This window comes from Cardiocondyla obscurior, linkage group LG08 (genome assembly GCF_019399895.1).
Source record: "Cardiocondyla obscurior isolate alpha-2009 linkage group LG08, Cobs3.1, whole genome shotgun sequence".
NCBI lineage: Eukaryota > Metazoa > Arthropoda > Insecta > Hymenoptera > Formicidae > Cardiocondyla > Cardiocondyla obscurior.
Window position 1 is genome coordinate 6,228,113 of NC_091871.1, and position 13,475 is coordinate 6,241,587.

The 13,475-nt window shown below is 46.3% G+C and overlaps 1 protein-coding gene across 1 annotated transcript in view; it reads left to right on the plus strand.

The window, feature by feature from the left end:
- The window catches only part of LOC139105037 (CD151 antigen), an 83,267-nt gene that overhangs the window by 46,658 nt on the left and 23,134 nt on the right, over nucleotides 1-13,475 (plus strand). Inside the window, exon 3 of the mRNA XM_070660887.1 lies at nucleotides 3,764-3,943. Within this exon, the coding sequence (XP_070516988.1) occupies nucleotides 3,824-3,943 (120 nt within the window). The 5' untranslated portion in view covers nucleotides 3,764-3,823. The remainder of the gene's footprint in view (nucleotides 1-3,763; nucleotides 3,944-13,475) is intronic.

The window sequence follows — 13,475 nt, forward strand, 5'->3', positions numbered from 1 at the left end:
ACATCGGTTAATCAATTACCTTGATTTACGTGACGTGGGTTGTATTGCTATCTCTGTCGAAGATACGGTATACGTATATAGCGGGTCTTAGTATGCGTTTAAACCAAACGAGTGTATTTTTCGTGGCCGTAGTATTTTTTTGTTCTTTTTTTCTATTTTTTTTTTTTTTCACGCGAGGAGAGCGGAATATGTGTTTTCCGATGCGGAAAGCCGCGAAGTTGTTTACGCCGTTGTCCCGATTCGCGTCCGCGTTTTCCGCAGAGAGCATCGGGGGATAATGCACGATATTTCCGGGGAAACTTCGCAACCCCGTATCCCTCTCATCGGAGTAACGACGCGAGTAGTGAAATTTCCATAGCGCGAATTAACGCGCTCCTCTGAACCGGAAATGGATAACGAATCTGTTAAAATCGCGCGAGCCGCCGCCGCTTAGCGCAAACTTGATACACCGATTTAATCGCCGTTACGCGCGATCGACAAATCGCCGCGTCGGAGAAAAACACGCGCCATTGCCAGCGATAACAGGCGGTTAAGAGCTCGACAACGAGCAAACCCGCGAGAAAATTTAAAACAAAGCGAGATGAACAGTGGAAATCCAAAATAAATATCACCGTCCCGCTTCCGCGGAATTCAACGCTGTACCATTACTTTAAGCATTAATTAACATCATCAATCAGAATTCATTTTGCTTGATTATCACAAAATGCATACGCACGTGTAATTTTCGATGAATCGATAACGGCAATTTGCATATTTACGTATTCCAATATCGGGTACTTTTTTTCGAAAATTACCCGTCCGTGTGTTCAAGTCGAATGACGTGTTTCACGTAACGCGTATAGGGCGTTGCATAAAAAAAAATTAATTTATTTCCCAAGAGGGAGCTAATTGTCCGCCGGGCTGCCGTTGACGTATCGCTTAATAAGGACTACGTCGGCGTGATGTAATTGAGCGGGAGAACAACTGTTTAGGTGGCCGGCGATCGCGGTGCATCGAACTGTCCGCCCTGCGGCTAAAAGCTTTCGACCTTGCACTCGGCGGAGAGAAATTTATTCATGCACACGCCGGGGAAGTTTTGTATGTACGCGAAACAGCTTCGCCCACACGTGAAACAGGTCACACCCATTTAATTTCGCGGTTTCTCTTCTTTCATCTCTCCTTCTCGGGTTTCTTCGCCCGTCGCTGTAATCACCTCTGTCTTCCGCTCTCCATCCGCCACCCTTCCAGCCTCCCCGACGACGTGATGCGCGCACTTCCTCGTCTGGTCCTCATTATGCGCCATTTATCCTGCGCTCTCATCGGCTGAGAAAGCGCCTGAAAAGCGGCTGTCGCCTTTTTTTTTTCTCTCTTTTTCTTTTTTTTTCTTCCTCTCTTAACTCTTCATTGCATAGTGTCAAATGGCGTGATCACGATTCTTGATCCCGAACGACGTTTAATATTAAAATATTTCTGACTCTGTAAAAAATATTTTCACGTGTTTTTTTTTTTTTTTTAATTATCTTAACATAATTATATTTGAAAAAGAGAAACATATTTATTAATATAAAATTTCAGGTGCATTTAATGTTTTAAGAAATCATATAAATATTTCAATAGAAAGTACAGGAATCGATTGCTTCTTACGACATGAAATTCTTACTTTTCTCTCATGCGATTTAGAAGATTTCGCGTTAACATTGTGTGTGTATGTGTGTCGATCGAGCAGATTAAACGGTCGCCATGTGTTTCGTGTACGAGTTCGAATACAAGTCACGTACGGGAGTCGACCACAACAAATGTAATTTTTCTTCACCGAAATTGTAATCGTTCCGGATCGAAACTCTCAATGATGCGATGCTATAATTATACCGCGAGTTAATTTTCCACAACGTTTTAGATTTAAACAAATTAAAAAAGAAAGAAAAAAAAAAAAAGAAAAAAGAAAAGTTAAACGTAATAATAAATAAAAATAAATAAAGAGGATATTCCGTTAAATGGATTTGCGATAAATAGATTGCGTTAAATTGTATATAAATTGCCGGGCTCGAATTCGAGAGGTAAATCCTTTATGTCGCTTCGACATGTTCAACTTTATCTCGCCGTTCCCTCGATGCGGGCATAATCGTCGCGCGTGGCGGAGAACTGAAATATCCCGCGTGCAATCTGTCGCGTCAGCTCTCGCGCAGTGAAATACTTGGCGTTCTCCTCGCATTCTTACGCGGAATGCGACTCGCGTACGCATACGAGAGAATCGCGGACAAGAACGACGGAGAAATAGGCAGAGATAGAGGGTGCGATGCATTAGAGCGTAGGTGAGCCTCGGCGTTTCTTGGCAATGTAAAACGATATTCTGCGCCAAATTTATTGGATACGGAGTCCGTGACCCGTTTTCGCTAATTCACCGGCATTCGCGTTATCGATTCGGGAAGGCCATCGGTATCAAAAGAAAATAAAAACGCATTACTCGTTACGTTTCTCATAAATCATATAAATTTTAATTGTTAAGATTTTTTATTATCTCGAAATTATTACTATTACGTTGCGGACTATTAGACGCGAGCTTGATATATTGTTCGCGTAAGTAAAGGCTGTTCGTAGAAGTAGGCAACGGTGGGTCTCCCATGGCTACTCATAGTCCCGGATCAAAATCTATGGACGTCTTCGCTTGGGCTCGTGCCAACGTGTGCTCGCTCCCGCCTAGAACCGGCATGAAAGTTGCGCTCCCGGTGCTCGATCAACGTCCTACATCGCCGATTATTCCCTCGTATAAGCACACATCCACGTGCAACGAATGGGAGGGGGGAGGGCATTGGGCACGCGGTTATCGAATTACGTCAATTTTCCTATAGCTCCGCCGGCATTCGCGACATAACGACGCGGCGGGTGCAGCATCCCTCGCTCTCCTGAATTCTAACGACATTAAAGTTAACTCGCTTCTTCGCAAAGGAAGAAGCGCTTCGCCATTCTCCGCCGTCTGGAAGGTGAGGGTCGCTCCCGAGAAAGCGTTTCCCGAGCGCAATTCCGGTGCAAACTAAATTGCCTGGACGAGAGAGATCTTTTTCTTTTTTTCTTCTTCTTTTTTTTTTTTTTTTTTTTTTTTTTCGATTTTTATTAAGTCTCATCCGCGGCGGCATGCGGGCTCGCGTGATCAAATGATACATTCTATGTCTCTTTATCGCCAAAGGCATAATTTAAAGAGAACGAACGCATGAATATTTACGGACCAGAGGGTTTCGAAGAGTGATTTCTCGGTACGTTGATACTTCTTATATCGAAACCGTTCGGAGCTCCCGTTGAACTACGGTTAGCGTGAGGTCGCCGCGGATATTGCTCCGGCAAAGTTTACGTCGGGCGAGAGAAGCTTTAACTTTATCTCGCAGTGTCCAAGCTAGTATAAGCAGGCAGCTATGAAAATTCCAACGCTGAAACTAAAGCGCGCTGATTACTTTCTCAGGCGATAGACAGTCGAAAACTTGTTGATTACTTTCTTAAACACTTCCTTTAGGCAATCGTAAAACTGTTTCTTTATTTTCGTTTTATTTCACGCGGCTCAGAAGTAATCTCACCCCGCGGAAGTTTTCCAGTTACCCGACTAGTTAACGCCTTTTTAATTACCCGAAGGACGAGCGGTTCTCTCTTTTTTTTTTAATATTTTTTATTGCGCTTATTTAGTCACGCTTATACTCGGGGACTGGAATCTATTTTTTATCTTTGCGCACAAATTGTTTGCCTGTCTGAAATTACTCCCTTTCTCTGACGGCTTTTTGTCATTTCTGTTTTACAGCAACAGCGAGCAGGTGACAACGAGGGACCGTGACACACGCAGCTAACAAATCGACTGAAAATGGCCAAAAGCGCCGAGAGATTACCCGGTACTTCCACCAGACTTAGGACCAGAGACGACGGCTGTTGTTCCGTGAATTTCCTGAAATACGTCCTTCACATTTACAACGTGGTGCTGTTCGTACGTATACACACAACTATTCGCTATTTAACCGCCCGCGAGAATAGCGCGGAACGAAAGAAAGGCATATTTTATTTTCGGGGAGACGCCGCGTTAACGCAAATGAAAGACGCGAACTGCAAAATCCCGCCTGTCCCATTTCGCCAGGGAATATCCCGACCGACGGTCCTCTTTGTACTCACCGACGAAGTTACTTTAATCCAAGTCTCGTTTTTTTCCGACCGCTTATGCAGTCCGCGGACTTCCCGCCGCGAAGATGTGAAATCACTCGACGGACGAAGCGCCGAAGCGTTCATTTTTCAAACTTTTCACTTTTAATAGCTTATGACTCGAAACTTGGCGCAGTTTAATATCTTTAGCAAAAAAGAAAAAAGAAAAAAAAGGAGCACTGTCAATCTTATTAAATTTTAAATAGCAACGATACCGCGTCGCGCGAAATTTTTATAATATTAGACGGTTATTGCAGGAGTTACGAATCATATCGAGATTTAATATGAAAAGTACTAGTCAATCGAGAAATACTCTTTCACGCGTAGCTTTTAATATTCAATTTAGTAATTGAAAATACCTGCGGTAATATTTCACGGTTAAAGAAACGCGCCTTTCGCAGGAAACACAACGGGGACATTTCGTATTCAGCTGTCCGCCAACTGATTGCCACTGAAATAAGGCGAGGGAGGGAAAAAAAAAGAAAAAAAAATTGCGCTATTATTCGACAATTATTTCCGTCCGTCTTTCGTTCTCGCAATTTATGGGAGATTAAAGCGACGAGAGCAGGATTGCTCGTTGCGAGGCACATTTATCGCAAAGACGAGCCGGTTCCCGGCCGTCACTTCGTCGGATATCCGGTAAGCTTTCGCAATCACCGGCACTTGCTAACAGACGAGCGCGCGGTTATCTATCTTTAATTGCTACTGCGAATATCGTGCGCGTTTCTATCGTGAATTAAATTAACAAACGGGAGAGAAAGCGCGGCACTTTTCAGGCGGGACTTTCTTTGATCGCGTGCGTGCTTCCGATCCTATAAGGGAACTTTATTCTACGTGGCACGGAGGGAGAGACGGCGGATTAAAGTGCAGCGCAAGAAATAATCTCGAGCCGAAATAATCGCTTTCATTGCAACCGCCCGCGCGGCGAATAATTGGGGCGCGGAAGAGCGGATATTGCGCCGGAAGAACGGTGTTTCACGTTAATCGAAAGGGAAGCTTCACGCTCGTACGCGGCTAATTACATAATAATCTCGTATACGCGGATAATCGTACAATGCAACGCGCTCCGCGAGTCATTAATCTCGGGCAATAAATTAACGCTAATCATTCTGACGAAGGTGTATCGTGTTGCGCTCGGAGTGTGCTCGAAAAATCGCAGCGCCGGATCTCCGCGGGATTATGTCGCGCGACAAGATGCTCGCTTGGATTACGAGAGGTCTTTTTATTATTATTTATTTTTTTTTGTAAGCGCGACACCTTCGCCTCGAGCGATCTTCTCTTCTTCTCTTTCTTTCGTTCTCGATATTACAGAAGAAGAAAAAAAAAAAATTGAGTGTATACCGACATCGACGCTCGCGCGAGGTGATACATGCCATAAAATGCTAATAAAGTCCTCGTAAAATGCCGACACTTTGTACGTTGTGGATACAAGCGAGTAACGACGCAGGAGAGAAGAGTTTTAAAGTGCGGTTGAGAGGGGAAAAAAAAAAGGAAAAAAAAAGATAAAAGAGGAATGAGGGGAAAAATCGATCGGTCGTCCCGCGCCTATCGGCTTTATAATTTCGACCCTAAACGTCGGCACCTCGTTAAAAAGCGTGATGTCGATGGATGACTTTTTGCAACCGCATAGATGAGATTCCCGAGGTCGATTGGGATCACGGTTCGTCGACAGTCATGGTCGGCCCTCCCTTTTATTTTTTTCAGAACTATTAACCGATATTTTAAATAATTAAGAACCCGTGGACCGCATCTCGTCTTTTCTTTTCTTGTTAATTAGTTTATTTTCTCTAACACACGTAAACAGCACATTAATTAGCCCCGCATTAGCTCCCATAATTCTGAGACAGTAATTCAGGCATCGCTCAATATTAACTCGTATCAAAACGCGAACGTGTGAATATCAGTGCCAACGATACGCATTCCTCGCTTTCGGCCGGGCTTGTACATTACTGTAAGTCGCGCTGAATGTGCGGCCTTAAACGTCTGCTCGTAATAAGGCTCAATAATACGAGCATAATGTAACAATAACCCGCCCCGAACAATGCCGGTGCAACAATGCCGGCCGCTTAACACGTGCGTTTACGCCCATTGATTGCATTCAGAGAGAAGTGTAGTCATTGCCAGGCCAAAGTCAGTGAAATCAATGTTACCGCCGTCGATGCACTGAACGAGACTGCAAGTGCGCAATTACAGAAGCCCGTCCCACAAATTACAACATCGGGAAATAATTTTATTTCAATTTCAAGCGCGGAAGCGTAATCGCCTGTTAATCAATTAACAGAAATCACTCTAAGATAAGTCGCTTTAATTTTTTTCGCGTAGCACGTTTTTATTTTATTTTATTTTTTTTTTAGTATAAAAAGACTGCGACTTTTTGAGGCACAAGTATTTTCCCGTATCTTTCAAACTTTTAATAAGCCATAGGCAAACGTGAATCTCGTGGATTCACGTTCAACAAGTTCCACTTGTTCTCCCGATGCTTGAACAATCTCGCTCTGCTATATATATTTACGTTTTCCGATATAAATTGCGCGTCTTTCTTTCTCGCTTTCGACTAAGCGCGTATTTTTTTTCAGTATTCCTGAATCGCGTTCAGTATGCTCTTTACGAATGAAGGATCTATATTATTTATTATGCGAGCTCGCCGTATGAAATTGTACTAAATCCTGGCATGAGTAATAATATGGCAGTCTCGCGTGCGCGCGGGGAAATTCCCGACGGGAATTCGGATACTCAGCCGAGAATGGCTTAATTGTAATAATTAACCATATCGCCGGCAGGGTTGCTAATTACCGGCTAATAAGTACCCGCGGTACTCAAATGAAGCGTACGCCTGGCGCTCTTGTCGCAGTTTCTCTTACTCGACCTTAACGTCGCGCTTTAATTTGATCAGCAGCTTTTAGAGAAACGGCAGGCTTTTACGCAAAGTCGAAATATATTCGCTATTACATTATAGCCCTCGACGTATCGCGTCCTTAACTCGGCTGCTAATTAGTACCTCCGAAACGCGCGCGCGTCATTTACGAAGTCCGTCTATGGATACGCGTCATTGAGAAATTTTCATAAATTATTGCGTTAATCCCGAAGTAAAGGCGCGACGCGTGATTAATTGGATCGTTTAAAGGTACGCAGACGAGAACAATAATGTTTAGAGACGACGAATAGGCGTCTCCCTAGAGTGGGATCCCTCGCTGAAACGCGATACTCTGCGCCCGAGCGGGATCGTTCACACCTGCTCGTGGAACTTCCTATTATCTCGTCCTCGTATCGTCGCCGGGAGACGGAGGTGGATCGCGCGAATTACTCACTTCGATCGACAATTTCACCCGCGATTCGGCCGAGCCCAGGCGCATTCTCAAGAGGTGCCGCGTTCCCAGGAGCCACGTCGCGCGCTTCGACGTCGGTAGAATGCAATCGGTACGCCGATCGCGGGTATCGAAGCCGAAATCCCTTTCCCGTAGCGCGTCGTGCGCGGAATTATTTTACGGCATCTCGCTTAATTAGCCCGGCCGTCGCGTCCCGTAACGTGCGGCAAATAAACACTTGTTTCTGCGTTACGATCCGCCCGAGCGGACACGGGCTCTTTTGATTAAACACGCGCGTGCACGAGAGAGCAATCGCGGACGTGGAAATATCCCGATGTAAAGGCAACAAAGCGATGAAATGTTTTGTTACGCTATTTTTTATTTTATTTTTTTTTTTTTTTTCTCTCTGTTACATTCGAAATATCAGCGGTAATCAGCAGCTTCGAAACGATATTTCCGTAGCGCGTATTCGCGAACATAATATCTCGCCACCGAGCGTGCATCGATTCAATAATGTATGACGGCGCGGTTCAACGACTCATTTTCCGCAAATATCAATCTAACAGCGGCTGCGTTACTTTTATACATGCAATCTAACAACGACTTTGCTGCTTATCGTAGTAAATACCCCGGAGTGATAACGCACGCAATTCTTTTCCTTGTGAATTCGTAAAATCCGTCAAACATGAATTTTACAATTCGCTCATGAATAACCGTATATAATGAGAAATAATTTAACGTATCCTGGCATGCGTTGGCCGGCGATGTTTAATTATATGGGTCAATTTTTTCGCGTAACCGGCACGAGTGAATTCTCATCTCGCGAAAGCGATATATATTTATAAAGACGAGATACTCGGAAGGAGGAAAAGAGGATTAACCGGATCTCTCGCCGCTAAATACTCCCGAAAGAACGGAGAAACGCCCGCGAGATTTCCTTAAAGTCGGTCGAGCAGCAGACGATGGCAAAAACGGGCTAGATTACACGCGTAATTATTCTAATTTCGCCGCGGGATACACTTGCTCACTTTCCCCCGAAGGTTTCCTCGCGAGAATTTACGTGCCACCGCGAGATTGGATCTTGGAATATCCCGGGCAGCGGCTTAAGGCCAGTTTCACGCTCGCCATCGCGGAATAATAATCCTGTGCGCCACGAAATGACATTTGCGGAGCCGGGTATCGGAGGAGGAAGGCAACGAAGGGCGGGAGGGGGAGGGCGGCGAATGGATAAATGACGATGTCTCCGGTGACTTCGACATTTTTAAATAATTTCCGAGCGCGAATCGTCGGCGCGATATAAAATCCATCGGCGCTCCATGTAATATCAATAATACATTATTATTTAATTAACTTGTCGCAAAAAGAGCCGCGCCCATTACCCACGTAATAATTATTAACGTCTGCGTGATCCACTCATCTCGCTCCTCTCTTCCACCTCGCGGAGTTCTGTACTTCGTTCGCTTTAACATTCCCATTCGCTCGCTCGTCCATAAATATTCAGAGTACTGATTCGCGTACTTGCTCGTTCAATTCCCTTATACATTGTTCTCTCTCGCGTTCTCACTCGCCTACCATTATCTCTCTCTCTCTCTTTCTATTTCTCTTTATTACTAACATAAAAGAAGGTTTGTAATAAAAATTTACAGCCGCCTTGAAAAACGTGATAATTGCAGATCGTCGTGCGCGCGTTTCGATTCGAGGTGCCGCGTTTAATGATAGCCGACGTTACGAGCGTTCCGTAGCTCGTTTCGTATCACGCGGGGGAGGATCTGGTTTTTATCAGGCTCCCATTGTGGGGACGGACGGCTGATTGGTACCGACTATATAAATAACGACGGAGCCCCGGCTATCTTCGGCCGGGGATCTTCTCGAGTCTTATGCTAATGGATATCCACCTTCTTTCATACCCCACGTACGTATACGTGGGACGACGGCGAATCGTGGCATCTCGCCCGAGAGAGATGCCGTAACGGCGCGCCGATTAAATGCTGCCGTTGTTGCCGAAGCGAAATTTATCGGGCCGCTATCGCGGGCCGAGTTTTAATCGAAGACGACTACCGGTTTACGGCGGATCAATAGATCCTTTGTGGCGATAAAGCGCCGGTCACGAGGCAAAGTAGCATAAAATACGGGATAGATAGAGGATACACGGGGAAACTGCCGTTTCCGCTCGACATAACGGCCGTACTTTACCGCTCCCGGGAGATCTCGCCGTTAATTCGAATTAAATACGCTTTAACGCAAAGTGATATTAACGTACGAAAGTAAACGCGGGGCCACGGCCGGCGGATATATCACTCGTATCGATTGCGCGCCCGCTGTAATGCACCCTCACCCTTTTATAATTTGGTAACGGCGCACTTTTCCTATTCGCGCGGCGGAGTGACACGCCGAGAAGCGGACTTTTTCCGATTCTATCCACGCCCGGCAATGAACCTGACGCGATTCGCTTTAGAAAGCATCTAATAAAGATAATAGCCCGTTTTCTCTCGGTATATTTAGCGCCGAGCGAGCAAGCGTCCGGATTCTCCGCCGTTCATTCGTGCAAGGGAGACAAGTTTTCGTATGAAAGATAGCGTCGTAGAGTCTTAATTAAACCGGAGAAACCGAGAAAGGGCGGCTGGACGAAAACAATATTCTCGACACCGTGCCGTGGATTTTGTCGAGAAATGCGTGCCGCGTACTTCGGCGAAGAGCAACGTTGAATGTTACACGAGCAATTTTGTACGTACGAGAACCTCGTAGGCTCCGATTATTATAAAGCTTTCTTCGTAAACGATTCTATTAAATTACGCGAGGCGATTAGGCGCCCCTCGCGGTCTCAGAATCGCGAGTCCGCCCGCCGCATGTGCGCGCAACGTCGAAAATGTTTATCATTACGCGGTGGCGGCGCTCTTAACTCGTTTGTCGTAAATCATGCGAAGTTCTGCTCTCTCGCGCGCGCGCACACAAATGCAGGAAACTCACGTCGCGGTGCCACCGGCAGTCATAAAGAGGACGAGAGGCTGGAGGAAAGTGCACGGCAGATGATATCTCTCGACGGCGCGGCGGCTGCAGCATCCGGACTGTATCTTTGAACAGGGCTGCCACGGAATTACCGTGTCGTACGTAATCATTCCGGATCGTAATGCATACTTGCGAGTTCACGGCGGCGTTTTATTCGCGGGGCGCGATACGCGCGAAGGAGAGGCGCGGAAGAGAGAACGCGCGACGAAAGTTTACGGGGAAACCTATCGGGCCGAGTAGATAGGGCACGCTTAAGGAACGTTGCGACAGCGAATATTATAACAAACTCGCGACCCGATTATTTATGTGCCCCGCGGCGGAAAAGGGATCGCACGTAAGGGCGGCCTGGGTGAATTTAAATTATGCGCCCGACGTCCCGGGCGAAATGTCTCCCGTGGTAGAAGCGGAAACATTCTTCAAATGATTTTTGTTTCGCCGGCGCATATACGCGCGTAACAAACTCGCGTTTCGATTATTTATGTGTTCCGCGCCAGAAAAGCTATTATATAGTATATATCAAGAAGCGCGGAAATTTATATCCGCGGGAAAAGGCGCGTCGCAATTTTTCCTCGCCCCCGAAGAGCGGCGGCGGGATCGTTCGCGGAAATTTCGGGCACGGCGGGTTCCGCGCCGTCGAAAGCCTAAAATTAGACGTAACCCCGACATACTTCGGAAGACGCGCCGAGCAAAACGACCGGGATTACGTAAGTGTATATTCTGAAGCTGATTATGTCAGTCACAGTTGTGTACCGGGAAACGCAATGCGATTTAGACGCTTCACTCTGCTCCGACGTGCAATGTATCTCTCGATGTGTAAAACGAAGCGCGAGATACGGCGTAATGTATTAGCCGAGTACAAACGTTTCGTTCGTTTAAACGAGAGGAAGGAAAAAAAAAAAAAAAGTAATACGGACTTTAAATTTAAAAGCACGGCTACAAATATTTCGCGAATGCGTAAGCAATTTTATGTCCGCGAAAGAGCCGGACGAACGCTTCGCGGGTTGGCGAAATTCCGCTGTTTTTGGACATCCGGTGGGACGGCAGAGTCGGGGCACGGTTTTCCGATACCGGCGAAGATGAAATCGCCTTGCGGAAGCGCGTCGCGAAACGTTGCCGGCGCAATTAAAATGGAAACGAGTACATCCGACATGAACGGGCGGCGACTTTGCACGACCGGCCGCGCGCGTTACGCGGCACAGATTTCGAACGCTGCCCCGGTAATAGGATGACATTCGCGTGTCCAGCGGTGGAGCATAAAAATTTATTTCCTCGTCGTCCGGCCGTACATCGTCGAGATATTGAAATTCTGACGTATAATGTAACAAAAATGCCGGCCGGAGATCGGTCGAAAAGTAAATAAAGAAAAATAGTTTGCTGGCGTCTAGAATTCCTTCGCGGCAAATTCGCGGCGTACATATTCGCGCAAAGATGAGTTCATCGCGAAATATAACACAAGAATTTCTCGGCCGTAAATTTGTAGAGAATAATAAAATTAAAAAATCGCTTTTATCAATTTTTTTTTTCTCTCTCTCTCTTTTAAACCACTTTTAACGCAATTTGTCTTTCTAGTAATTGTCTAATTACTCCAGCGCTAATTTATTTTTGATAGACCGACAGCGCTGAGCTGATTGGCGGCGCGCGCTTTTAATTAACTTCGCGCGATGCCTGCTATAAATAACGTGCTATTAATACCGAACGAGACACAAGGGAAAGTAATTAAGTACCGAATCGAATTACATTGCGTTTATGCACGTAGGCGGTCCGACCGGTCTTCGACGTCGATCGGCGCCGTCCCGAGTTTCGACGGCTGCGTTCGAAATAATGTCTGTTTGCATGGCGGAGATGATTTAATTATTTAGAGAACGCCAGGCATTTGCAGCAGAATGTCTGCGGAAGAGCTCGCGTAGAGTACTTAACCCCGTTGGGAATGCGAAACGTCGTTTGAAGGCGCTCGGAATTTCGTCCAGTCTCATACCAAGGCGAAGATATTACAGTTTTCCTTCTTCTTTACGCGATTTTGCCTCCTCCCGGCCGACGCCGTATCTCGTCTTTCGTCCGTCCGGGCTTGTGTGCCTCGAATCTCATTTCCTAAACGCAATTATTGCACCAAGACAATCGCGCGACAGTTGCGCTTTTTTTTTTTTCTCCCTCTTCCTTTTAGCCGGAAAAATAAAGCAGCGAAACGAATTTTTATTAGGGAGACAAGGACGCGCGTAGAAAAAAAATAGAGAGAGAGAGAAAGAGAGAAAGGGGTGGTCGGGATACAAATTCGAAGTATCACGTTGCCTTTAATTCCACTTCGCCTTCGTTTCGCTCGATTCTCCGTTTTGGTGGCGTGGGCATTTATCCTGCTCCCGAACGAGAGGGAAACCCTCGGTATGCCCGGGCGGGAAACAGATGCTTCCAATTCCGACGATAGATCTGCGCGAAGTCCCGGGCACCGGGAATAAAGTGGAAAAAGTCGAATCGCGAGGAGATGCCGCCGCGTCGCCGCTTTTCACTTCGCCCCGTCGTCTCCCCCCTCGTACCTTTTCTCCGTGCATCGAACAAAATTCCTTTCGTGGAGGTTCCGTCTGCCGGCCAGGCGTTTCCACGGATCGGTCTGCCAAGAATTATACGGCGGAATGCAATAAAAGAAATAAAAAAAAAAAAAAGAAAGAAAAAAAGGCGTAGAGCAGCGCCGTTACACCTTAAGAACTTTATTTGTCCTATAGATTGGTAACGCCGACTGTAGGAGGCGAGATAAGCTCGCGGTCGATTATCCGCCGAGAAAATAAAAAGTAAACCGAGACGCGAGGGAGAAAGAGGCAGAGGCAGGAGGCGTCGGCGGAGGTCGCCGACGTCCCTCTGGGAATACCAGAAAACCAGTTCGAACGAGGTTTCTGTGGCAGTCCGGACCCGCGAGTGTTCTCGATAGACAGCCCGCTGAAAAGTTACGATCCGTGGCGGAGATCGTAAACGCGCGTCCGCGCACGATCGATGGGTTAAATTAAAGTTGCATAACGTTGCGTC